Raw genomic sequence first — 19,503 nt, forward strand, 5'->3', positions numbered from 1 at the left:
TGTCACCACTCGAGTCCTACAGAGACGTCCGCCTCGCGGCACTCTAGGCCAGTCTAGCGGCCACTCCTCCAGGTCGAGTTTGTTTGCTGTTGAGGCTGGCCAAAGACCCCAGTCACACTTGGAGCCGGTCGACCGGATGATTGTGGTTACACTCGCCTGCCATTCTGAGAGCCATCAGGCCTGTACTAAACCAGGAGCGCCTCCCGCCCAGCCGAGCCGTCCATCTGACTTCCGTCCGCCGCACGACCAGCAGGAGCGTGATCGTATCGACTATAAACTGGTGTCTGACCCGTGCTCACTAGCTCCGTTAGCTTCCACTGCAAGAGGAAGTCCGTTCTAGCTGACAGACCGATGTCTGATCAAAGTCCCGTCTCGTCGGCCATGTCTTATTCGACAGACAGAGCATTGTCCGTGTCAAACCGAGCCCGCCGGCCATGCCCGTTCCAGCAGGCAGACCGTTGTCTGTGTCTGACCGAGCCGCCGCCGCCGGCCGCCAGCTAAGCTCTCCCCGGCAGACCGGCGGGAGATGCTCGCTCCGATATGCAAACTCGACCGGCAAGTCCCTACACAGTACACACGCCGGGAGCGGTCAGCCCGTTCCGCTTCAGCTAGAGGTTCGGCCGGCCTGCTGCCTGCCGCCAAGCCCAGGTGACGTCAGACAGGTGACGTCACTGAGGTCAGATGGACCGGTCACAGCGCACCGGTCACAGATAGCGGTCATACCAAACCTATCCCACCGACCGTGGTCGCACTGCTCACATGAGTACCACATGAAGGCATTCATTCACTGAACTAACGGTCGTCGCATTTATCAACACTGAGTCACAGACGGCACATTGTATGGGCGGCAAACTTAGCAGCACTGCAAGTGCGCATCCAAGCGCATGATCCATTCACTGTCGTTTCGCTTATCCATGGATCCCGGCTGAGACCGAGAAAGTGTTCTTCCAGGATGTCGTTGTTGGAAAGCCAAGAAACGGTGACACAAGGACTCAAAATGGTTATCCGGTCATATACTTTTGGACAGAATGTGATAAGTTGGTGTGCGATGCATCGTGATGAAGCCTGGCGCATCTATGCCATCAATGTCATGCCAAGTGTCACAAAGGAACACACGTCACCACGCGTCAGCCTCCGTTCATCGATGACACCACCGGCCACGACGGCACCCAGACAGCCGCTCCCAAAACGATGTAAAGATAGACCTCAGACAACTGCTTCCTGCGCTACTGGCAAGGCCAAACCCACCGCGGCGCAGCGAAAGGTTCCAAAAACTCAGCTTCATTGTTTTCCTGCTTTCGTCAACCCATGACTGTGACAAATGCAAATGCACGGCACACAGCGGTAGCGAAGTCCGACCACTCGCTTGTTTCGTTCAGTTGTTAGCAGGTGGAACACCGTCACATAGGGGTTATCCTTGAGTCGGCCGGTAGATCTCACACGACTCCCACCGGAGACATGTGACATGTGGCGCACATGTTACTGCGCCACCGAGTCCGGTACATCTGCCCTTACCCCCATCCCCAGCACACCCGGACCCCTGGGACACGACGCTAGGCGACCCTGCTCTGCCCCTTCCTGTCGTCCAGCTGCATTGGCCCTGGGTGCGGGAAGGACGCGCAATTAGGGCTATATGAGATCATGAGATATGTGTGAAAAAACGACCCAGTCATTAGGCCTGGACACTGGTTAGGTCCAACCCTGCACATCATGACCAGTTTATCGTTATGATCAGCGTACCATATGTGACATGTGCGAAGCCCCAGCCAGTAGATATGATACTGCGAGTTACCACCGCTAACGTCGGGCCTAGCACAGCGGTGTGACCCGGTCCCGACGCCGCGGTGCGCCCCGTCGACCGTACACGGCGGGGCGGCGCCGGCCGTCTCCGATTACCACCGACACCGCGGCTCCGGTGACACAGCCGGCGTACAACAGCGGCGACACGGCCAGGCGGCACCAGCCTTCCGGCTCGGGCTCACAGCGAGCGACCACGGACTCTTAAGTCTAAACCATGCTCAGACACATGAGCTGTAGCGTAGACAATAGACGGCCCAAAAACTGAAGCCACGCCATAGTTGAGCTGGGAACCAGCGCCGCGTCACCATCCGGGGTACGGATGAAGCCAAACACGTCAGAACGATTATAGCTCAGTCCGGCGAGACAAGGTGGTATATCAGTGTGGTAGTGCGGCAGAATGGCGATGTTCTGCCATGTCAGCGGGGGATCTCCCATTGACAAACTCTGCACCTGTCTGACCCTTAGGTGAGCAGAGAGCCACAGTCCTGTCATAAATCCCGCTGAGGACAGGTGTACCGGGGGGCGGCCGCTAGGCAAATAAGATTCTGTGTGACCATGGCAGACCGCTCTGCGAAGTCGCACACTCCGAGGTCATGTCACACAGCTCGATGGCGCAAATCTGACCACGGCCGCGTCCCGTCCACCTGCGGTCCGCGTGCCCCTGCGGCTCTGGCCGGGGGCTGGCGTCGGTCAGGGCCGCCCCGACCCGCCCCCAGTCTGAGTCCCACCTGACCACAGTCACCGCAGCACGGTACAGTTAGGGTCGCCAGAGGTCGCTCTCCGCAGTCAGCTGACCGGCCGCCGGCCTCGAAATGAGAACCGAGCGGCGGCCCGGGCGGCTCGAGCGGTGCGGTCGGACCGGCCGACGCGGCGCGGCGCGGTACGCTAGACCTGCCACTTTTGAGGCAGCCCCACCGACCGACAGGTATCAATTAGTTACCGGGCGTATTAGCGGTTCGACGTAGAATACTGTTGACGGAGGTGGGCATTTAGGAATCATCATAATACCGTTTATCTAAAACGGACCAATAATAAGCTCAAGTAACGTCTTCAAGGAATACCAAGCAATGGTTAGACTTTTACAGCCATGAAATAAGCACTATCGGGCTCACCATGCCTAATGCCGAGCTTACTGAGGTCGAGCGATATCCTCTCCCCGGCATGCTCCATGTGTAGTTGGAACCAGTATGAGCAGGTGCACACTGCGCAGCTGGGGTATCACTATCAAGCCACCCGAGATCGGGGCGGATATTCCACACCTGGTACACCTGTCCTCGGCTCAAACGGGTCGTGGCAACACGGCCATACATACGGGGCCTCCTCATATCCGTGGCACCATCGGGTTGTCTCCCAAACCCCACCACCACCAGTCTTTCCAGCTCGGACGGTCCGGGAAGCCGGTGTGTCGCGGCCGGCAGTAGGGTTTCCTTGCCGCTCCGCCAGCCGCCGCGGACAGAGGGGCGGGGATCGGCCGGCCTCCTCCGCCGCTCGCTCCGTGGGCCAGTGCTCCACTCCCGTGCACGGCCCGCCCACCATATAAGGCCGAGACTGCCGGCATCTCCGCCCGGCCGGCCCACGGCATACCACCGGACTGTGGACGGTCACCCGGCTCACTTCTGACCACACCGGGTCAGGCTCTGCGGCAAAACAGACCGCGCCCGCTGCTGGTCGACCACGCCCCCACCTTCACCGTCCCGGGCCGGGGCCAGGGCCGATCTCCGAGCGGCGGACGGCCGTCACAACAGGTCCCCCGTCGTCCGCCGCCCCCATAGCGCTCCAGATCGACGCCGCGCCGCCGCCGGGGGGCTGACTCACCGTGTGACATCAGCTCATAGCTCACACCGGCCGGCTGGCAGGCGAGGCCCATCCGACCTGGCTCCCTGAGCGGCGCCCCGCCCCGCCCGTGTCGCGGCGACATTCGTCAGCCCGAGGCTGAACAGTGATGGATCTCCGCTCACCGGCACTGAGCGGCGCAGCCCGGCTGCAGCCGCCGCGGCACAAGAGTCCGCGGCCGTCAGAGGGACGCGCCCGGCATTTTTACAGCCGTGCTGCCGCCGATCCTCCGCGCTTCGTTTCCGGGAAACGAGCACGGCGGCTGGCGCACATCGGTGCAGGGACGGGTCCCCACCACTGCATAAAGGTGACCCCGTCCTGCACAAAGGAGAAGGATGACCTAGTTCTAAGCAAGCGGGGAGCATCGTAGACAGGCTGACCGACCAGTTTTGGATGAGGCTCGTGTCAGACACGGGGCACGGACTACTTGAACCGTTTGAGCTCGCCAGCGCACGTGGCCTGCCTCATAAAAACGGGAGCTACACGAGTTCCTCAAGAGCTCTGGATGTTCAGGGGTCTCCCCAGCAAAGTGGTCTAAGCATGCAACTGGTGCATGTCCCCAGCTCTGGAGCGCTATAAACACAGGCCGACATTACTGGCCATTCGGATGGACCGTAGACCATTCTGCAACAATCAATGGGCATGGACCTTAGATTAGACGCACTACAGACAGGATAGAATGGACCAGCCGGAGCATAGGTCGGCCGGTGAACGCTGACCAGTACTGACCCGACCACAGACCAGCAAGTGGCCAGCACTGGGCGTTCCACAGACCGGTCCGTGACCGGCGGCCGGGCGACCCCCGGCTGGGCCGGCGATGCCGTCTGACCGGCCGGTCTCGGCGTGTTGCCGCTCGGCACGGGTCCGACAGTGGATACCGCTGCCGGCGGCCGTCGTCTGTCCCACGGTCCGAGCGAGGCGCGTGCGATATTGGCCGCCGCAGCACAGTCTCACGGTCCCCGCCGGAGGGTGGCACCGAGTGGCGTCGTACCCAGCCAGCACACCGTGCAGAGGGACCTTGGCCCGTGAGCTGTGCACGTCGCAATACCATGGCCTCGGCCCTACCACTCCACAGCAACAGGGGAACCTCATTCTACCTGAATCAATCCCCAAAATGGAAAATGCACATTTACAAGCGAGCAGACCAGCTCCGCCTGAAAGTCGTCCTCCCACCCATTACGCATTCAAACCGTGCCAAACATCCACGAGACGCACCTGTCCCCTCCGCCACCCTCTCCACACCCGACCTCCTCCATCACGGGCCCTCTACCCGGACCAGCTCCGCCCGTCAGTGGGTCAGGTGGGCCATCTCGCCGTCTGCAGCCAGCCGCCGCGCCCGGGCCGGTCTGCCTACCAACCGCTCCGCTCCGCTCTGCCCGCCCGCCGCCGCTGCCCGAGAGAGACGGTAGCACGGGCGGAGCGGCGTACCAAGCAGAGCGGCACCGCGCTGTTGTCTGTTACGCACCCCCGCCCAGGTCAACGCCTCCCGGTGGCGGGGAGCGTGCGGAGGCGACTAACGCATTGTCATCGTCACTGACGCTATCGTAGACGACGCCTAGACAATCAGCGCCGTGTCAGCTTCCTTCCCCTTTGTGAGGCGCTCAGTTAGGTTCAAGGAAGCATGCTTTGAGCTCCAGAACCGAGCGACGCCGCACGGCCAGCACCTATAGATCCGGGTGGTCTGTACCGAGAGGTCGGACGGACGTGCCTGGCCGCCTCTCTCCCCACCCCGCCTCTGCTTCCACCTCCTCCTCCCGACCCCGACAACCCGGTACGCCAGGTTGTCCGTGACCGCAGCGGCACCGCCCGCGTCTCCGGCAAGTCCCCACAAATTTCCCAGTCCGGCGCTGTGCAAGGCTACCGGCAGGACTCAGAGACCGGCAGGCCTGTATGGAGGCAGAGGCGGGCAGCGGGAAGTGCCACTGGAATGCACGGCCTCATTTTAAACGGGCCGGTCGGACCGACCGACCGGGCCGGGCCGACCGCGTGGTGCGGCGGCCGCCGAGAGCCGCTGTAAAGAGACTCCAATCAGTGCCGACCTGTGCTCCATACAGAATGAGCAGTCCCGCCGAGGATGAGACAGGCAGACGGACGGACGGCCGGAGCACCCGCGGCGCTGGACGTGATTCGGGACACTTCAGCGCCGAGCGAAAATAGAGCGACAGGCGGCGACATAAGACCAACCCTACGCCCGTACCGAGAACCGAGAGAAAAACAGACAGGTGACGCGACACATGAGAGACCCGGCGACAGGAAATAGAGGGCATTCGTTAGATCGACGTCAGACGAGACGGGACACCCAAGTCCGGGACGGATTGACGGGACGGGACACCCAAGTCCGGGACGGATTGACGGGACGGGACACCCAAGTCCGGGACGGATTGACGGGACGGGACACCCAAGTCCGGGACGGATTGATACAGACAGCAACAGGTTGGGCGCGGGGTGGAATTTCATCCCCACGACCTGAAGAGGAGCCATTCGAAACCCAGCACCTGTACCGAGACACACAGCGGCCATTGTCGCCGATCGGTCATTACCGTCCGTTATTGTCCTGCTCCAGTGATCACAGATGGACGTTGACGGCGCCCACGCCCGTGGAACGCCGGACAGTACGCCGAGAGTTTGTTTGTGTTCATCTCCGAATGGTCGATTTAATAACGACGTGCAGTGATAAATGTTCGAAGAGGACCACGACACGAGTAACTATTTGATGGTTTTGATGTGGCCTGTCACTAACGGCCTTTGACCGATCTCTCCCGAGACATGCGACTACGGACGCAAATGATTTACTGGACTCCTCGCCCAGCCGCGGGCGATTTCCGAAGCTCACACACTTGTGAGCATCATCAGTCCGCCCACAGGCCAGGCCTCAGGGGACTCAAAACTCACTGTCCATCACCAGTAGCAGGATTTTGCCTCACGGGACCTCGCCTCACGAGTCCGTAGCTAGCCACCCCACCGCTGGTTTGCGTGACACCCAATCAATTCTGACCGCGGTGCCGGGCCGGGTACAGTAATACTGCATTACCTGCCGACCAGACGGCGCCAATAATCGATACAGCCCACCAGAGGGGGCGGACAGGACATGCCACGTGCCACAGGAGCGCTCCCCTACCCCACCGTACCCGAGCGGCCGACCATGTCCAACGCCCAGCCAGCCAGGCAACACGGGCTATGGTGACCCTTCCGCACGCTGGATAGACAAAAAGTAAGCACTATAATTACATTGGTACTTCTCGTTATCAGTTAAAAGCAGTCTTATATATCCATTTACAAGCTAAACTAGCTTAAACAGCGTTAACAATAGCACTTGGCCCACCTGTTTTTCTGTCCGTATGCATGAAAACCTCGGCCGGTAATTTGCAGCATTTCGCCACATTTGCGGGTGGCTGATGTCACAATGACACCAGGGCGGGGTCGGCGTCGGTAGGGGGCGTCATACCTACAAGCCAAACATGCGCCGGATGTTCGACCGAGCGACCGAAAGGCCGCCCGACGGAAGGACATCCGACCAGGCAACGACCTGGAATGACGACGCCGAGCGTCGATACCGGGCGCAACACGTGCTAATGAACCTCACAGAGGCTGTAACTTGAACAGTACCTACCGCCGCAGATTGCTTAAGATAAATACGCACCATAGCTGTGATTGTGTTTCCAGCATTGTAGCTTGGGGACTATACAACCGAAAAAAAAACTCGGAAAAAGTATGCATGAGCCAATTAACAAAATAAAATGTAGATCACCGTGAAGCAGTCACCAGCCGTCACTCAGGTGACATCAGCGCGGCCTGCGAGAGGACCCATCCGGGTCAGCTCAGTTGACACAGCCACTCAGCTCTGAATCAGCCCGTGTTTACGCACGCCGTCCGGTGTAGGCGGACCGTCCGCTCCACAGACAAACGGCAGTCGTTCCCTCGACACGGGGTCACGTTAGCGTCAGGCCGGTGTCGGGGTGGAAGGGACGCGGGGCGGACGGTATACAATCGGTCAATGACGAGCTGTCGCCCGACGATCAGCTGACTGGGGCTGCTGGGCCAGCGGCAGAGAGAGGCGGCGTGCCAGCGATGAAACGGGTCGGGATTTACACAACAATTGGTGCGCTGCTGGTGTCAGCGGGAGGCGCCGGGGTCAGACACCGGATGGCGAGTCAGGGGCCGGCACTGGGAGCTGCCGGCGGTAACAGAACGGCCTAATAGAGTCTGCCGTGGTAAGTAGTCTCGAGCCTTAACCAGTGTAAGCACCAGACACTGTCAGACAGAAACTGTCTGTCTGAAACCTGACAGCAAGGCAGCTTGGCCGTCATTGAGTGCCGAAGGCACCGACGATAAACTGTCGGCAGACGGCTGGCAGCGGTGTGCATCGTGCCGGAATGCTCGGCATCCGTGTAACCGGTGCCCATGCCGCCGATGATGCGGTACCCACCGCAGCCGGCGTGGCGAGCTGCGGCAGCCGGGCTGGCGGCGCCCGTCGGCCGAGTAACGGTCCCGGTCGGACCGCCCCGGCCCGGCCCGACAGACCGACCGACCAACCACTCACCGCGCCGGCCGGCCCGCACTCCACTGCAACGGAGCTGACAACTCGGCCGGCCAGTAGTCAGCACCGCGCGGCACCAAACCGGACACACTAACACTGCGGATATACCCAGCTCAACGGGCCGGCTTAGTTCTGCTCAGCCTGAGCCGTGTACGGTACACCGCCTGCCCATCCACTATCAGCCAGCCTCGGGGCGTGTTCCGTTTGTCTATTCCACCTCCCACTGTCGCTCCTCTTCCCGGCTCGGTTTCCGGCGAGGCCCGCCCACATCGCCGGTTCGCCCAGCGCACAGTGTGGCCAAACGCCAGATTAGCGCGAATTTAATCAAAAAACGAATTTTGGAACTTTGACTTTTTATAACTATCAGTCGATAGGAAATTGTCCAAAGTATGCCAATATCACAATACTTTGGTTCAATGTCTTCCTTTCGGTGTCCAAAAAGCTAGCTAAAGTGGACATACGCAATGCCGGTCCCGGCTGTGCTGAAATCGTCGAAAACCCGCGTCATGTTTACAACACATTTTGGCGTAATTGTCGGAAAGGTTTGGAAATAATTGGAGTGGCATATGACTACTGAGCCTATATTTGATAGTATACCCGAATTCTATAGGTATCCTTGGACTAACCGATGAGTTATGCTCATTTGAAAATGACCTTTTCAAACATCCCCTGAAAATACTGTCCATCTTAAAAACGTAGAGATATAAGAAAATGGCCAAAAACCTCCACGCCAAATCTACCATGAGAAGATTCGCCACACTTTTCTGGACATGATCCATTCGAGAAACCCTGCCCCAACCTGCCCCCCGGCCTTTGGCTCAGCTTTGAACGTATCGGGTTGGCCCGCCCGGGGAGGTCCGGCTACAGGGTGGGCGCGGCGGCGGCTCCGTAACGTTACGCGGATGGCTCAACAGCTGTATTTCTGACTTGTTATATTGCAGAATACGGTCGCCAATGAATAAATCTTGACAATTTTTCAACCCTCGCCCATATAGGGGGTGAGGGTGGGGGTCGAAAGGACCCCTCTCGGTTTTTCGCAAAAAGCTCATGTAAAAAGCGGCCGATCACGACGAAACTTTCAGTACCCTCGAGTTTATCTATTTTACACATACCCATTAAATTTCACGACCCTGACCCTAATGACCATTGACCTGTGACCTATTTCTCGAGACCATGTTTGGCCGGAAGCGCGATTGGGCGTATGTTTGCTTGCATTAGCCGCGCGTTTGCAGTCTTTTCGTGGTTTCAAGCGTCTAAACATGTGATATTATGATGTTGGTCCCATGCATTATGGTCGGTGTCAAGATCACTTGAAGGTCAGGTCAGTTCAATGACCTTTGATGACCTCGGTTCACCTTTTTTAGTGTTACATGCTTCCAGGCTAGTTTTTGGAGCTGATTTCCTTCGTGCCTTTGGTGCCTTCGTAACATGCAACGAAGCTGTCACTGGCGGTTGACACCTATTAATTATAAATACCCGGCAGGACTGGTTGGCCTGACCTGACCTGACCCGACCTACGTTCGCGGCTAGCAAAATACCAATACGGGCGAGGGTTAATGACATGAAGGTGCTTATGGCGTAAGTCTTTGTTTTTACTCCCATTGCTGAGGTTCAGTCCTATCGGTGCGTGTATTTCAGCAACCATCTACCGATTCATGTGCTTCACCAGGAACATTCACACAGAAACATAATTAGATGTTGATTTTTTTTCAAGCAAACTTTGAACAATCATAAGAATTTACCAGAGAAATGATGGAAATTTCGTAAACGATTCTTCCTCCTAACATGCCCATCATTGCTGGGACCCACAATTTTATGCTTCTTATTTGCGGTTAAATGCCAGGATTTCGTAATCAGAGTCGGAGTCGTTCGGAGTCAACAGTTCTGACCCTGCAGTCAGAATCGGAATCGGAATCGATTTTGGAATCCGGACCAAGACTCGTAGTCTGAGTCACCGAAAATCCATCGACTGCGTGGACTTGCCATGGCTGCGGAGTCAGAGTCCGAGTCGATCGTATAAGTCGACAGTTTTGCCCGGAGTCAGAGTTGAAATTGACTTTTGAAAGCCGTAGTCGGAGTCGGAGTAACTCCATCGACTTCACAGCCCTGGCCTGGTAAGCACATCACCCGTCGTAAGCTAGTTCTCCTTACTTTTAGAGGCGGAACTATGCCATTATATGTCAGCAAGCATTTATAATGCATCGTAAAAGGTCTCACATAGGTTTAAGTGTCAATTTTGAAACCAGGGAACCATTTTCAACGGATCCGAGCAGCGCTGGGATTTAATTCGCGCTAAACTGGTGTTTGGCCACACTGTGCAGCGGGGGACGCTGCTCCAACCGGCTCCGCGGCGCTCCACACCGCTGCCGACCCCACCAACCCGACCCGGGCGCCGTTTTTACCGGTGCCGGCCGGGCGGCGGGCGACCCGTGACCGATCAGCGACCAGCCCGGACCAGTCCCTGGATGTAGGCCGGCCGGCCGGCACCTCGGCAGCGACCCCGCGGCGCGCCGGTGTGGGCGGCCAGCAGCTATCGTGAGGCTTCCAGCGGGCAGACGGCATAAACAGGGCACCGGGACGGCACGGAGAGCGGGCGCCGAGACAGGCGTGGTCAACGCGGCCGGCACGAGCCGCCACGCCGTGACAGAGACCACCGTTCGGTGGGCGGCGAGCGGTGAGCGGTCGGACCGCGTGGGGCTACTACAGCGCGACCGAGCGTCGCCGCCGATCGTGCCGGCACAGCCACCGGTGCCTGACACATGGGGCGGGGCCCGGGATGCCGCATAACGTCCGACACGTCAGGGGCGTGTCGACGACGACACAAAGCATCTCTCAGACCACACTCCGCAGTCAGCATCGACACGGTCCAGGCAGCACCGCCTCCAGCCCAGACATCGTCACAGACGGTCAGTTTAGAACCGCAGGCCGCACAGCTGACTCGCGACATGTGAATACGGCTTCTGTCCCGGTTGTCCACACAGACGCGTCCATTCGGAACGGCTGATCCGCACCCGATCGCTGTCCGGCGCCGCCGCCGCGTGGGCATTGTGATCGGACGGCATCGCGCAGCGGGCGGCGGCGCCATCGCCGTCATCGGCCGCCGCCGGTTAGCTGACGCCCATACCGAGTAGGCGGCTTCAAAGGACCGTCCGCTGATCCGACTGGCCATGTCGATAAACGGTAGGCACAAGAAACCAGCTCGGAGCGCGGAGCGGGTTGGGTAAGCCAGCAATAAATGGGCCACGGCAAGTGTTCGTTAAACGGGTGCTGTTCAGCTGATGAGGAATCTGGTTAGAGAGCAGGTAATCCAATCAGGAGCAGAGCGATTGGACATGCATAATGCGATTTGGCCTCAGCGTGAGGAAAGTGTGGCTTAGACAGACGCAGTCATATCACAAGTGTTTCGTTTGCGTGCGTGTGTGCCACCACTCGACCGCCTTTGTTTATCGTCTCCTCCAGACGTTCAGGCCAACACCACAGCCCAGCTGAGGTGAGCCTGACAGTCCCACAGCCACCCAAACCCAGTCCGCCATCCTCAGTCCGAGTCGTCTCCGTCTGAGCGTCCCACCTTCCCGTCTGAGCCTTCTCCAGGCGGCCGTCAAGCCAGCCAACCTGCCGAATTTGGTAGCGCTGCGGCCACAACAAAGACGGCCGTGGCGTCCGTCAACGACGGAACGCCGGCCGCCGCGGCGCGTTGCGGCGTTGCCGCGCGGTCCGCTCAGTGCCGGCGGTCCGCGGGCCGCTCCCAGGCCGGCCGGCAGGCCGAACCTGGCCCGCGCTGGTCGGACTGGGAGCCACTCCGCAGGGCGCTCAGCCTTCATGTGCCGGAAGAAATAGGCTCTTGTCGAAAAATGCTGCGAAAATTCGATCCGCTAACCATCATAACATGGTTTCCGTGAAGGTCGGCGTGAATTGAAGCAAATCTCAAACGGATTCCTTGCGTTCAGCCAAAGGGCTGCCGTCTCCAGAGTTCGATGCTGTGATTCGTATAGCTAGGCCACACCTGTTACGCCGAACTGCCTTGGCCGTGCTAGTCAAGCATCGTTCGATAGCCGGATAGGCACCGTTCAACGGTATACCTGTCAGCTAGGCTACGATTGCGTACCGCCGGCACACGGGCACAGCCTAGTTTGTGCTCGCGCAAGTTCTTTGTACCTTCGGCACCCTACAGTTTGCACCTTCCGCACGCTCCCGTTTGTACTCACGCCAGCGTTTTGTACTGCTCGAAGATGGCGTCCTCCAGCTCGACGGTCTGGTCTTGTACGAACCGAAACTGGGAGATGGTATCCTCCGAGTGCTCCTCTGGGTCGTAGTCGCCTAGTTCGGCTGTGAAAACACAGGGCGACGGCCAGGTCAGTACTAAGGAATACTCTAAATGAAGCATTACTAAAACAAGAATGTCATCAGGTTCGCAAATTACACGTAAATTGACATTCGTTACTGCTATATGTGAAGCTAGAAGGAGTAGAAATACATGCTAAAACCTAAATCGCACACTCTCGTGCATTCCAGCATTCAAGCTTCACACGCCGTCCTGTGTAAAGCCCCATTCATGTTCTATGACCGTCACTGGCAGGTGCAGTAGTAAGCCCTGGGACGTGTCATCCGCTGGACTGACGTGGACGTGGCAGTCTGCACGTGACACCCCGTGACGGCCGGCCTTGGCAAGGACACCGCGGCGGCAGGGTCACGGGCCGCGGGCCGATGTGGGCGGACACGGGCGACATTTGGGGCGTGACACACCGCAGGTGAGCGGGCCGAGCGGGCCGGGCCTGAGCCGGTCACCGGACCCGGATATGGGTATTGCTGCTGCGCTACGATACGGAGGGGTCACAGCGGTGACTGACCGATGACCCGTCCCAGCCCAAGGCAACGATCAGGCGTCCCGGGTCACACAGAGTGAAACAGACGCCATGTTTCCAACAACAGATCATGAAACTACAGCGTTTTAAAGAGAGTCTGAAGTGGAACGTAAAGAAGATTTCGACGTTAACCGAGTATCGTGCTGAGCTGTTACAATGCAGTAAATTAAAACACACCTGCTTTTTACGGCTTAGTTCATGGCGGAGATACCAGCCAACACGCGGGCAGTAAGGTGCATTCACACGATAGTCTGTCTGATTCTCCACCGCTTGCCAGTATCCCGGCGCCACGAATTCCAACAATCTGGCCGCTGCAGGGGAGGGGAGGGGGTTTCAGAGCACCTGACAGGCTCACTACTACCACCTGAACATCACATGTGGATTTTTTGCAGTCGTACAGGCCTGCCGCTGCTACTGACCGCAATCGCAGCTGATCGCCCACCTCCGCCCGCAGAGAACACGGTCTGCTACCGGGATCTGCCACAGAACTGTGACGATTCACACGCGTCTCTCAGCAGAGACTCGCTATCCTGAGAACTCTGGGCCGGTCTGCACCTTGTGTGCAGTGCACCTTGTGTTTTACCGGCCCCTCCTCAGCATCAGTTGCGAGCATCGCACGGTGCCCCGATAGCTGCACGACTCCGCAGGATCGGTAAAAGTCCCACTAGAAGCAGGCCGCCGCTGCAAAGTCCAGCCTTGCATGATGTGTGACACACATGACCCAGACACGGCTCTGAAACGCCGCCACTTACAAAGAAATTGACAGCCTGATTGCATAATCAGCGCGGTTTCCTGCAATTATCCGCACATGCGGGTCAGCGGGCCGTGCCCAAAACAGCCCGGCCCGTACGCAGCAATTACCGATATTTTGCTCTGGTTAGCCCACCAAGGCCAGCGTTGGGCCGGGCCGGGCCGATGTGGCAGAGGTGGCAGCCTAATCAGCCGCCGGCTTCCGCAGTAGACTGCCGGTAACCAGGTCAGGCCGGCCGACCGGCGGGCGGTGCCCGGTGTGCCGCATACCACGGCCGGCGGGCGGCGCGACGACCGCTCTGCACGTGCACACGGCTGCATCTCACCACTGCAGCGACCGCCGGCGGCACATGTAGACAGGGTGATCAACCCAGTCGCCGAGAAAACGACAGGTGGAAACGAAAAGCAAGGTTCTTCAAATCAGTCGAGTTCTTGTTCCTGGGCCGAGTCAAATACAGACGTCTTCCACAGCAAACCTACTTGAGTCCTGAACCCACAACAGGTCCAGTATAGTCACTCCCATGACCTCCCGGCAAAGTCCACGACCCCAATTCGGTCTGTCCATGCTCGAACTAATCGTGAGAGCGGGCGGTAGCTGTCCCACCAGCGTGGCCAGCCCAACAGCATCGAGCCTGTCACAGCACTCACGCACAGCACCCACCCACCCACCGAGGAGCCCTTACTTGCTCCAGTATATCCAGTTCACAACTCACTAGTTCCAGTAGCACGAGTGTATGTTCAATAGCACACAGATCCAAGACACATGAAGGGCGGGCGTTCCTAACCATCATCAGAACAGAACACCACCAGACGATGGCGATGGACCATCATCTCCTTGCATCCCATCCCGTGCCGTGCTGCGCTGTACTACATTGTGTGCAGCGCCGATCCCGTGCCTTGCATTGGCGTCTTGCGCTCTGTCATGCCATGCCGTGCCGTGCCACAGACGGGGCCGTCCGTGGTCGGTGAAGCCATCTGACAGGTGGGTGAGGTAGTCAGGAATGCGCCCTCCACGCTCCCCAGCGCAGGCACTCAACGCCAGTAGTCGGCCGGCCGCATTTTACAACGATCACGACACAAGACAAAAGTGAGAGGCCCTACTCACACCACACCAAAGCCTGAATAGTGAGGGCGACGCCAGCCGCTGACAGGAATTCGGCCGTCTTGCCTGTTTGTTTCTGCCACGAACCCTTCAGCACCAGATTGAATGAGGATAGTTTTCCCTGAGCACATAAATGTCCGATAAGACCGGGTCTGATGAGATATTTTACCTCGCCCGAAGTCTCATTGGGATTAGTCGGACATAGCCAACTTAAACACATGTTTCGCCGGCGTCTAGTGAGATGTTTCTATCGCCGCCAACCGCAGGCCGGCGATTTTCACATCTGCGCGTTTCCAGGCTCTACTGTCGGCCGGGCGTGGTCTGAGAGGTGTAATTAACTCGCGGCTGACTTTGGCCGACGCCATTCTTTGTCGATGGCCCAGTCTCCCACGGGAATGGTGCTCACCACTGTCAGTCACAAAGCATGGCGCTTGCCTGCCAGTTCAAAATAAACCCAGTCTGCCTCGCCTGCGGCAAAACAGTCTCGCCACTCGTCATCTCCCATGTATACCAAACGCGATGGAACGCCCATCATTTGTCTATCTCGTGACACAACATGCCAAGACACGACATGTACAAAATGTAGATCGCCCTCCTATCCCATCACCAGACGCACCCTACGCAACTCTGACCCGACCTCCCGGCGATCGGCGTCTTTCGTCAACCACATGCATATGCGCCTAGCCAGTTGTTCGGACCGTGTCGAAACCCCTCTCCAGACGAGGAATGGAAACGTGAGCTGGCGAGCTGCCCCGGGAGCGGACGGCAGAGTTGCGATACTCGGCTGGGTACCATAATCGCGCACCGATCCGCCGTCATAGCATGAATAATTCCAGCGGGCCGGAGATGACGGGCCGGCGGGCACGTGCGGGCCGCGGCCGGCGGCGGTGACGGCGTAGCGGACCGATTTGGTGAGCGGTGGTGATGGCGGCGGGAGGGTGACCGGTAACCGGTGACGGCATTGGTGACTGTGGTGCAGGCTTTGACAGTTGTGCTGCTGCCATTCGCACTTTAAATGTCATCGGCGATGACGGCGGTGCGCTGTCACCGCTTGGCATGTTTCATAACTTGGCCGTAACAGGATTCTGGCACGCACATCCAATGCACTGTATAATCCCTGCACTAGTGTACACGCATCGCCCAGCCAGCAGCACTTTGTTCATTGCCCCGCGTTCTGTATAGACCCCACGGTGGCTGTCTCAACGTGCAGCCATCAAAAGCAGTGACCCCACGCATTACTCACACTGGACGCAGAGCGCAGCGAGCTGAACGGCCGTCTCCTGAGGACACTCCAGCTGGCCAGAGTACAGGTCCTGCTTCAGCTGCAGGAAGAACAGGTACCTGAGGGCGAACAGACAGACACACGGCGGTCAGTGATGGGAGAGAGGCGGACCACAACGGCACAGATAGCACAATAGATCGACGACACACGCAGCTACACACAGGACACGGCAGGACAGGACAGCACCTCTGCGGACACGGCATACAGAGACTGAAGTGGGAGGGTGCAAAGGACAAGCCAACGTAGCATGAGTAATCGCATAGGCCGTTAGGGATGTCTCGCAACACGCTACTTCCACACACTATTCAGAACATTCCATAGTCCCACAGACAGGGAGACATCCCACCAGCCCTCCAGGACATCTTGTGATCTCTAAAAGCAACATCAACTCGCTATCCCTTTCATAGATTAGGCACACGGTTAGGCACATGGCACCTAACCGCAGCGAGCTGCTGCACTGCACTCGGATCAGACACGTAATCCCGGTACAATAGCCCGTGCACGGACAGAGGCTCTGGCCCCGTCACCCTGGCCGGACACGAACAGTCAGCAGCCAGCAGGCGCCGGTAAGCCAACGGCGGCCGCTCGCCGGCTCCAGTCACCCCTCAGCTCACCAAAGGAGCCGAATCCATGGCTGAACCGTTAGACCCGCCGCCCCTGTCGCCACAAAACAGGCTTACCGGAGCCGCACTCTGGGCTGAGACGGTCAAACACCCGTGCTTAGTGAGAGACGGGCGACTGAGAGGGTCAGCTACCCCTCCGTCAACATGGCAGAGGATTAGGGACGGCAGCTGACACACGATAGCACGAAAAAGAACTGACGAAATGCTATGAAAATGCAACAGGTGGAAAATGCTTTAACTGTGACAAACCTAACTAAATGTTCAGTGAGGAGAGCTTCGAGCCTTCCTACAGCAACCATCCTTTTCCACATTCCTTACAAAGCGGCTTTAGACTCAGTCCCAACCCAACACTCAAAGGCACGCAGAGGCGACACCCGGACAGCTTAATTATGCATTCAGCGTCTGTGCGGCTACCCTTTCTTCCTCTGTGGCGGCGGGCCGCTCTCGTCCCGTCGCGGTCCCCGACCCCGGCCGGCCGGCGCCCTCCATGCCGTAGATCACGCCTGGCCGGCCGGCGCGCCGCTTGACATTTCGACCCGGGCCGGGCGCGCGGCCTACGCACGGGGCGGCGCTGGCTGCGGCCGGCCGGGCCCGCGGCGGGCGGCTCCGAGCCGCAGACAGCGCGGCAGGCGGGCCGGGCAGGTGAGCGAGGACACCTGGAGAGCCGCCCGAAACGGCTGGAACCGGCGGAGGTGGCGCAGGATTCCAGAGGCGAAATGGGTGAACAGGTTTGAAACGGATGCTGGTAGATCGTACGCGGATTGGAAATCGTCTAGACAAGAGCGGGGAAGCATTACTCAGCGAACTGGCCTCGAATGATTTGAACAGCGGTTCAGATTAGGTCGCTGAGATTAGCTCCAAATTCACAGGCAGCTGAAGTCAGTACACATTTCTCAGCATAACGACACCAGTAGCCTCGTTTCACGGCGGCCAGTTGAACTCTCCGCCCACTATCCCTCTGATCTCTGCGGCTCAGCCCGGGGCGCCGCCCCACTCTGCGCGCAGGCAGCTATCAGTCCAGCCGCCGTCCCGCCGCTCCGTCTCCGACCGCACGACTAACGACCCTCTCTCGTTGTCACTGCGCCGCCGATTAAATGCGACCTACTGCCTCCAGCGGCGCGCCGCCGCGGTGGCCGCTCTTCACGTCAAACCACCATTACCGACAGACGCCGCGTAATGGGGTCCTCGAGTCAGCGGTCGCCTGCCTTAATCTTCAAACTGATCGAGTCCGTTTAGGCTCGGACAATACCAACATTAATGAAGTTGGTCAAAAATAATCGAACGCTTGTCCACGACGACGGCGGCCGAGGTGGCGTGGGCCGGCCGGTCCGACCGCCCCTCCGTGTGACCCCGGTGACCCGTGAGGACCTCGTGGCCCTCGGCGGTCACGCGACAGAGCGGCCCGGGCACGACACCGCCGTCACCGTTAGCGCTCATGGCGCTCAGCCGGAGTCACTGTGGTCGTCACTCGTCACTGCTGCAGCCTGCAGGTCCAGGGCAATGTTCGCTGAGCGGTCACATCCATTGTGGTTTGTGGAGGAGGGATGCAGGAGAGACCGCCTGACCTGGGAGCCGACAGCCTGACCGCCAGAAGCTAGGCAGGCACGGTCGACATGGGCTGGGAATGAGCCTCGGGCGATAAGGCGGATCAGTCGTCACTGCCTAACCTAGCCGTATTCCTTCAGCAGTGCACGCCCGGGCCTTTTTCGGCCTTAGAACCTCGAACAACAAAAGTGAGCGAGTGACCAACAAGTCCACAAGCATTACTGACTGCAGTTAGTCATGTGAGCATACAATTGCACGCTTGCCTCACCGATATCGTGTGAATCGCACTATCTGGCATTATGACGTGTCCTATCTTACCGGTCCGGCGTCTTGCTTTGCCTGCTTGGTTACGTGTAAAGTTGTCGCAGTTTTCTTGGCTTCTGCACGGCCTTGGTCTGACGCCTGGCTTGCGGCCTTGGTCGGGCGTCCACAGCGGGCGCCGGCGGTGGGTTTCCGTCGAGTTCGCATGGGAAACGGAGCGGCACATGGCGACGGGCGTGGTAAACGGGCGGCGGCCGACACATTTGACATAATCGGAGAGCGACGACCGACGCCAGCGCGCATAACGGGTTCCAAATGGAACTTCCCAGCAGTTACAAGACAAACAGACTGAATAGTGCCGGTCGCACGCCTCCATCAAGTTAACACCCACGACCGGGCACGTCTTGTCGAGCTCGACGACTCGTTCCGCGCTCGAGAAGTCGTCAACCCCGTGATCGTCGGCCGTTCGAGAGCATTCCTCCTTCTTGGACCGTGATGTGGCCTGATAAGTCAACGCCGCACACAGGCATGACTGCCAGGCCGATCAAAACAAGCCTCTCGCTCTCACTCAGTCCGTTCGCCGGGCTCTCGGGTCGACACAAATTTGACTTATCGACATATCCACCATCATAAATATGCATCAGCCGCCTGCACGGACACGCTCCCGGGTCAGCGTTTCACCCGCACAGGCAGTTACAAATGAGCCCAGACGGACGAAACAAATGACGGAGCATGAGCGAGCCACGACCAGCAATCGCCGATTACCGGGTATCTCGACAGGGCATAACGGTCGGCGCCTTCTGACAAATCCCGGCCGGCCGTCGGCGCTCGTGATCAGGGACTTTTGCGGCCCGCATGCCGCCGGTACCGGCTGATAGTGGCAGGCTAAGTGCCCGGAAATACGAGAT

At 58.8% G+C, this 19,503-nt stretch overlaps 1 protein-coding gene across 2 annotated transcripts in view; it reads right to left on the reverse strand.

The window, feature by feature from the left end:
* LOC122382936 (band 4.1-like protein 5) overlaps positions 1-19,503 on the reverse strand; it is a 47,971-nt gene that overhangs the window by 16,263 nt on the left and 12,205 nt on the right. For both annotated transcript variants that reach the window (XM_043368908.1, XM_043368909.1), the window contains exons 5-6: positions 16,128-16,225; positions 12,376-12,496 (exon numbers count right to left, since the gene is read on the reverse strand). In XM_043368908.1, coding sequence (XP_043224843.1) covers positions 12,376-12,496; positions 16,128-16,225 — 219 coding nt within the window. The remainder of the gene's footprint in view (positions 1-12,375; positions 12,497-16,127; positions 16,226-19,503) is intronic.

The sequence above is a fragment of the Amphibalanus amphitrite genome, unplaced genomic scaffold, assembly GCF_019059575.1.
Source record: "Amphibalanus amphitrite isolate SeventyFive unplaced genomic scaffold, NRLGWU_Aamphi_draft 000150F_arrow, whole genome shotgun sequence".
Taxonomy (NCBI): Eukaryota; Metazoa; Arthropoda; class Thecostraca; order Balanomorpha; family Balanidae; genus Amphibalanus; species Amphibalanus amphitrite.